Raw genomic sequence first — 8411 nt, 5'->3', positions numbered from 1 at the left:
ACAATTGGGGTAATTCGTGATTCATGATTAACTTTTATATTTCTTATCCATCCCTAATGTGATGTGACAATTAACTTTATTATTATATCTATGATATCCTCAACAAGCATGCGGAACGCCCGACATAGATAAGACGACAGTATTAACAAGATAACCCTTGAATTTAGACGCCAAACCATATGACCGAAGAAGACCTAACAAGATATCCAATTCTCAGGATCAGAAAGAAAAATCTCAAAGTCATCAACATAACTCGACTGTTTTGGCTGGACAGGAGAAGCCAATACTGATTAGCCAATACTGATCCGCCAATAAAGTAGCAGTTAGTGAATAGAGGAGTATGCAGTCACAATTGTCCACCAAAGGAGATGTAACAGAACTCAAGTTTACCAAGAGCAGAAATACCAGACAAACTTCACAAAATGACCTTAAACAGAGATTTTATAAATCAAAACGTAACTTTTTAGGTAACGCGAAGAAGCATAGAGAATCTCAAAAATCGTGCAAAAAAATTGAACTGAATGGTTACTTATTTAATATAACTCTTTATCGTTCGAACAAGTGTACTGAATATAGAAACAACCTTTCTGCGACCGAAACATCCAAATATAAAGTACATATTTAACGCAAGTTACAACAACTACTAAAGGTTTAAACGAAAATCGAATCATGACTTGATCTTCTAGATCTCGTACATTATAATTATTATTTTTTTTTTTTGTATTAATAGTGAGTTTATTTAGCAATGAAAAAATTATAGAAATCGAAAGGGAAAATTAAAAAAAATTATTTTTTAACAACCTTTGTCTTCGTGAACAAATTATGACCTTTTAAATTGGATGGTGTGCGAACCACCAATTTGGGAAGCGGACCTTTAACGCCTGATTTCGGGACAGAATGCTTACCTAAAACCGAGCGCTTGGCACCAGCAACTTTTATAGCGCCACTATTAACTTCGACCATCGGACCAGCCGTCGAAGAAGCAGGAGTGGTAGTATTCACGTGATTGTCAACCTCCATGGATACACTCGCAACAGTGGTTGCAAACTTAGAAGCTGCAGAGCCACTTGGTTCAAACTTGGGGGACGTAGACACGTCCGAAATATCTGTGTCCGAGTCAGACAGGACTTGAGCATGGGGGCTCTCAACGGTGGGGGAGGGAAGATCAGTTGAGATCTCATCCATAACAGGCAGTTCTGTAACACCAAGATTTTTCTTCTTACAAAACTTGGCGGTATGTCCACTACCATGACATGAGAAACATTTGGTTTTAGCCAAATCCGGGCATTTGGACCGTGCGTGACCAGCCAAACGACACCAGTGACAAACCGTGGGTGCACCTTTAAATGTTGCCGAAGCAAAACAGTCCCATTCCTCCAAGTACAAATTATTTGTAAGTGGCTCATTCTTGACCTTATCACCAGAAGCATCAATATAGCCAGCCGAGATATCAAGGATAACCGACAGCTCACCTTCAAAGTACCCACCGCAAGTGTACTCGTTCACCTGGTACACTTCACCGTAATAACGCAGAGATCTTTTGAGATCCGCCAGAAACGTATCCTTGTCCGGAATTCGCAAAAGAGTCATCTTGACATGCACAAGTGTATTGTTGCCTCTAGGAACAGAAGGAGAGCCTTTAAACAACAAATTCTTGTAACTAACACCGTGAGTGATTGCCTTTGTAGTGCTTGTTGGCATTACAAACTTAACTTCAACCATGAATTCACCAGCAGAGCGAGTACCATAATTGCTAATAGGACGAAATCCCTGGACAGCACCACAATGATCTTCAATGAGTTCATAAGCTTCTGTCCGATGCTTAAAAAGTGAAGCGGGGAACGAAAACAAAACAGAACCAGGCGTCAGTGCTTGCTTGACAATAGAAGCAGCTTGGCGTACCATAATTTGGTAATCAAGTTCAGGATGATGGAAAAGGGTGTTACTTTTCAACTTGAATTGAGAATCAGTCTCGGCAGAGACAGGGAGTGGACGCAGGACCTTCTTAGAGGCACCGCGAGAAGCCACAGTTGACCAGGAAACATGATCTTGAGTTGACATTGTTAAATGATCCAGAGGAAAAATTAAGAATGTCGATTTTAAATGTGCAAATACGAGAGAATGTTTTCACAAATGTCTTAAATGTCGAAATTGAAGGCGAGATCGAAGAGATTGGTGAAAGCGTAGTAATTGAAAAAGATAGAGCTGATTGAGACGCGTCGAATAGAACAAAAATTTGAACGGATTGAACGATTTTTGATGACGGATGGATGTGATAAAGATTTGGATGCAAATACCTTTATGAAAAATTCTTTAAGCGAAAGAAAGCCTCACATTATAATTATTATTCTCAATAAATATCAGCCATTAAACAATAAAAACACAAAGCAACAAGTTTACATGATCTTCTTGAGAAATTCACATCATCTGGACCTGAAGTTCTTATGACATTCTCCTGAAATTCTAACGAAATTTTATTGAAATTACAATGTAATTCTATCGAAATTCCCAATGAAATTCGACGGTACGCTTATAGTCGGGCCAAATCTAGCCAATAAAAGTGCTAGGAATAGTGTAAGGAGCCAATAACATTGCTCGAAATAGTGTAAGGAGCCAATAAATGTGCGCGAAATAGTGTAACTGGGTTTGAAAGGTTTTTTTTTTCTTTTTTCTATGTGCCTTTTGTTTGTCCCCTCGTGAATTTTGACACTTATAAATTGATCAAATTTCCACATAAAACACCGTTTCTTCTCTTTGTTTAACTATCTGTTTTTTAAAATAAGCATCTAATCTGTACCAGAATACATACATCATATAATTTTAAGTAAGGAATATCTATTGATTAATTGATTGTCGTTCAATAGACACATTGCTTTCAAATAGTCTTAACTCCAAAATAGATGTCAAATATTTCTCTCAAAAAAAAAGGGCGTCCATCCGGCTCTAAAAGTAAACCTGGATCTAAAGCACCTGGTCCTAAACCGGCTCATTTAGTCAATCAATCCCGTTTAAGCTTTTCAAATGTTATTGCAACACAAGCGGAGAGCAGTAATTCTGAATTAGAAAATTTATCAATTTTACAAGATACATTGGTGATTCAACAATCTCAAGCAACACATACTAATGATGATATTGCAGAAAACAATGAAGAGGTAAAAAATTAATATAAACAATGCTGTAATTTTTGCGACTTACACGTATCCTTGAATAAGCATATTAGTACAACATCATCTCAAAGCATTGCCACGAGTGAAGATAACAGAAACATTGGCTCAAATATTGCTGACGAGGTATTACCAGATCAATAATTTTTAAAATATTTAGCATACTGATTTTATACGTAACTTAGAACATTAATCAAGCTGCTGGTGTGGATCTTGATGTCGATTATGCCGAAGATAGTGACGATATTGATGAAACTCAACTTCTTGACGAGCTCACAGAGGAGCAATTTAATGCTCTTGAAAACAGTATTTCCAATATTCCTGAAAATGGATGTCTTGATAATTATCTTGGAGGCATACAGGACAATCTCAAAGGTGGAAATGTACCAAGTCAATATATCAATGGCACATTTTGGATCAACCCTCCAAGCGTTTCTTTTTCTTTAAAGCAAAAAATCAATCCCGAGCTGCTTTACCGCCCAAGAGTATTTGTATGGCTCCCTCAGTTTTTGACAAAGACTCCTTTGCACTGTCCAACATGCGCAAAACCACTACTAGCAAAAGAGTGGGTCCAAAAAACAAAGGCTCGAAGAATAATTGATCTGGATGAGTAAGTTACATAATTGGTTTGAGACTATAGAATGCATACTAACTATAAACATTTCAGCTGTTTCTATCTTTTGAGTGTTCGACTTAAATGTACAAATAAATCAACCGTTCATACATTTATGGGACATGCATCTTCAATTATTAGACAATTACCACCAAGGGTTCAGGCTGATTTCCCTGCTGTGCTTACCCATCGTTCTGGTTTTTCAAAGCAATTAGTAAGGCTCCTACGCACACAATTTCAAAATGCTGCCGGCCCTCATAGAATGCACCAAATTTTACGAACAAATCATACAGAAAAATTCGATTCCATTCAATTCCAGTACTATGATGCTTTAAAAGATAAGCTTGATGAACAAAAGATGGCTAAGAAGCTGGTAGGAAATGTTTCTACGGCTACAACATACCCAGAGTTCTCGACGTTTAATGATAGAAACGGATACAACGGATATGTACCTTCAGCCAATTACATAAGTTATGTTTATTGCTCAATCATAGATGAACTCAGGCCTTATATGAATCATCACACGTCACTTTTGGATGGAATTGTTTTAAAAGGAGACCATTCTTTTAAGGTATGCACACATCAGAATTCATATCCAAACAACACAGGCCAGCAATTAATTTTTTTTTAGATTATAAAACATATGGCCAAAATCAATGGGGTGTCAACATTTTCATGTCTGTATACCCTCTTGAACGAATACGAAGAAATTCGCCTACAAGTACTTGCGCCTACAAAGTCATTGGAACACTTGGCTCCATCTTTTAATAACATGATGGAGAGCTATAAAAAGTATGGCTTTAAAATGCCAGAGCTTTTCTACACGGACAATGTTCTTGGTGATCGGTTGTTCTTGGAATCGACAATACCTTCTCTCCTGAAAGACGTTATTCATAAAAATCCAACTATAACAGAACAAGTCGATTTGAACAGCCCATTCAAAAATTACCCCGTAGCCAGATTGCCAGATAACATAACGGTATCAATTTTAAGTACTACTATCGACATTAATCAATCATGCCAAAAACTTCTTGACGAATGTTTACAGCAGGGTACAATTGCCATTGGATTTGACTGCGAATGGGCTGTAAGAGGTAAAAGATCAGCAATTTCCATCAGTGAGCAGTCTGGTTTGAAGTTCGTTCCTGTTGCTTTGGTGCAAATCGCTTACGGTAATTCTGTCTACTTGATGAGAATACACTCATTCGCCTCAGACAATCTACCTGAAAATTTAATCAAGATCCTCACTGATACTAAAATAGCCAAAATCGGAAAAAACGTCAGCGGTGATCTTACAAGATTTCGCTATTTTGGTCTCCAACAATGCCCTGGTCAACTGGAACTTGGTACCTTTTGCAAAGACAAGGATCTCATTGAAAGAAGAAATACATCTTTGGCCGATATATGTGGGCTTGTTCTGAAGGTGCAGTTACCCAAGACAAATTTTGTTCGTTGTGGCAATTGGGAAGCCCCAATCCTTTCAGAAGAGCAAATAAATTATGCAGCTTTGGACGCTTGGGTGTCATACGAAATTTATACCAGATACAAACATATGCCCACAGTTCATCAGAAAGTAACTGTCAACACAACAGCCGGTTCTTTTATTGCAATTCATTTGGACAAATCTGCCTCGTCCTCTGTTGCTGGATACGGCTATATATGCAATGATGATACCCCTCCTACAAATAATACCCATGAAGCACTTCATACCAACAGTGCACTTATTGTAAAAGTTGTGAAAATAACTATTCCTGGATACCCTTTGGAGTGTTACAATGAGGGTCTGACCTTAGGTGATTTCCATAATATACCCTTCACTGTTTATATCAAATGCAAATATCTGTTTACAGCTTCAGAAAGAGTACATAATGCAGTTTCTGATACTTCTAATACCCCAATCATACAAATACCACCCATTAGCAGCGATACCACTTCTTCACCAATCAATACCAATAAGAATTCTGTCGACTCCCGTGTTTTAAAAGATGGATTTCATATTATGGACATGATCAAAATCAATAAGTCTCATGGAATGCAAAAAGACTTCATGCGTCGTTTCCGTGACATCATGTATGTATGTGACCAAGAGGATAAAGCTTTAGTAGAAAGTTATCTTGAAAGTATTGGTACGGACTGGAAGACACGGATGTTGGTAAACCCTGCTTGGATATTCGAACGTGTAAGAAGGCATATACCCCCAGCCGAAGAATTATACCCCGCCTTGAAATTCCTTTTTGAAAGCTACGGTCCTCTCAGGTGTGAGCATTCCGGCCTTAAACTCTTCAATGACGCAGCTGTTGCCATGTCCCTGCATGTTTTGGATTCGGTGAAGCAAGGGCATGTCTCAGACGTTGTTAATGGGCCTCCATTATATACCGAAAAAGGTTTGGACAAAAACAATCTCATGACATATAAATGCTCCAGAGGAACAAGCTCGGTTGAAGGAGCATGCCATATGAACATTGTTCGAAGGTTTGCTTCTTACAATGCATCAGTTAGATTGACCGACTCAATTTTAGCCGACTACCGGTTATATCATAACCTCAATGTAAGTAATAAATGATTTAAAAAATATTTCATAAACTGAAAGTTATACATCATCATAGGTTGGATCAATTAACAGATACGGTAAAAAGCATCAAGGCCATTATAGTCCTTGGCTTGTACTGGCTATAAATTTATTAAGAGCTGAAGTAGGTCACGATACCGTTATGAATTATACCTGTGAACGCTATGGGAGTTACTTGAATTTTGAACAGACCAATGAAACTTTTGGTGTCGTCGATATACCCAGAACATTTGGCAACTCAATTGGAATTAGGCCTACTGAATCTCTTGCTCCAAAAAAAGTTAAAATAACAAAAGGTCGGATGACAGAACTTGCTTCTTTGCCTGTGGTAGAGCTTCCGAAAATTGGTTATTCCGCTAACAAGTTCAAATACAAATATCTATCGAATTGTCAAGGCACCTTGTATGCTGTAACTGCTGTTCATACAAAGGAAGAAGTATGTCTTTTTGAAACTCTAATTAATACCCAAGGCCAAGAGAGTACATCTATATACCAACCTTTTGATTCGGAAAAACCGAATTTCGAGCTTTTCGCTTTAACATGGAACTCTAAACATTGCCAACATGATACCAATATTTATTACAAGACACCAGGGCATTTAAAATCATATTTTAACATTTTAGAAGACAGGAAAAAATACGGAAATACTGTTCTCAAAAATATTGAAATATCACAAAGTGTTCGAGTACTTGCTGAATCCCCATCCAGGTTTATAAGATCAATACCTGCATTACCCAAACCAATACCCCCTATAGAGCAACATTTTCCACTTGGTACAATCAACCCACCATCACCTCAATTACAGATGATACGCCCTGCATATCGCTCCAGACATATCCCGGGTGCCACCCCTCTTACAATACCACTTTCACGCCACGTTACAGCTGAAGTAATCAATCTATCAAATAACAGAAAACGGAAAAGAGTATGTGTGGTATGCATGGTAGATAACTGTCCTGGAAGTTCCAAAGGTTCTCTGTGCAGTAACAAATGCGGACGATGCAGACAAGAAAGCTGTACAGGTAGACACGTTAAACAACCAAAAACTGGGAAGAAAGATTTTGTACAGCCTTTGCCTTGTTTAAATTTATAAATGTAGCTGATAATGTATGCTGGAATTGCTACCCGTCATTATTGGCTACAAACCCAAATCACTAATACCTAATTACAAATAAATCATGATATTTCCCTTAAATCACTTCAATAAATCTCGTAAAAAACAAATGGAACTTTACACGTAAAAAATTAAGTCAACCCTTCTAAAATCCAAAAATTTGGGTGCCCTTGGGCACCCAAATTTTTATGAATTAAATGCAAAATCAGATGAATTAAATGATATTTTAATGAAATGGCCCAACTATGGTTACACGGCCTGAAATTCCCATAAACATCACGTGATACATCACGTGATATTCACATGATCTCACGTGATATTCACGTGAAAAAAAATTAAGGGCTATACCGGGATATGTGACGCAGATAGCGCATATGCCCTAAATGGCACAAACTACAACATGGACTGGTTTTACCTAAACATAACGTTAGAACCGTTAATGTGGCATATGCACAATATTTAAATCGTACATTTTTTGCGGACCGGTGTTTAAATGGTTAAAATCCCGAATCGCCGCTTAAAATGGCTTTTTGAAATTATTTTTTTTTATTTTACTTTTTAAAATTTTTGATTTTACTGATTATTTTTTTTATTTCGAACATGCCGTCCAGTTCATACAAAAAAAAAAAAATGCCGTCCGTTCAGTGCTCTCGATGCGAGTTTTTTTCTTTGGCCCATATCTCCATCAATTCTAAACATCTATTCAAAATGTTTATTACATTCCATTCGCCTTCTCCTACTCTATCTTTTTCATTTAATGCGCCTTCCTTGAACGCTTTGATCTCGGCATTAATCCTGACAATTAGAAATATGCGAATAAGTTTAACGTAGTCTTGAACCGCCTTAGTTTAGTGACGCATTCGAGCTAATTTCATAATTTCTTTATATATGTAATTAACTTACAGGCTATTAGTGTTCGAACTTTTCTAGCTTGCGCCGATCTTGTGCTTG

At 37.5% G+C, this 8411-nt stretch overlaps 1 protein-coding gene across 1 annotated transcript; it reads right to left on the bottom strand.

The window, feature by feature from the left end:
• Positions 1 to 533: 533 nt before the first annotated feature.
• Positions 534 to 2323, bottom strand: EV154DRAFT_555237 (uncharacterized protein; the record flags this gene model as incomplete). The annotated part of the gene is made up of 2 exons (XM_051605259.1): positions 906 to 2323; positions 534 to 688 (listed from the first exon to the last, which is right to left on the bottom strand). The coding sequence occupies exons 1-2, from the start codon at positions 2059 to 2061 to the stop codon at positions 534 to 536; spliced, it is 1311 nt and encodes a 436-aa protein (XP_051453095.1). The 5' UTR covers positions 2062 to 2323.
• Between the last annotated feature and the right edge of the window lie 6088 nt (positions 2324 to 8411).

This window comes from Mucor mucedo (genome assembly GCF_025094135.1).
Source record: "Mucor mucedo strain NRRL 3635 chromosome Unknown EV154scaffold_124, whole genome shotgun sequence".
Classification (NCBI taxonomy): domain Eukaryota; kingdom Fungi; phylum Mucoromycota; class Mucoromycetes; order Mucorales; family Mucoraceae; genus Mucor; species Mucor mucedo.
The sequence above is the reverse complement of the archived record's forward strand: the minus strand, read 5'-3'. Positions and strand labels throughout refer to the sequence as shown.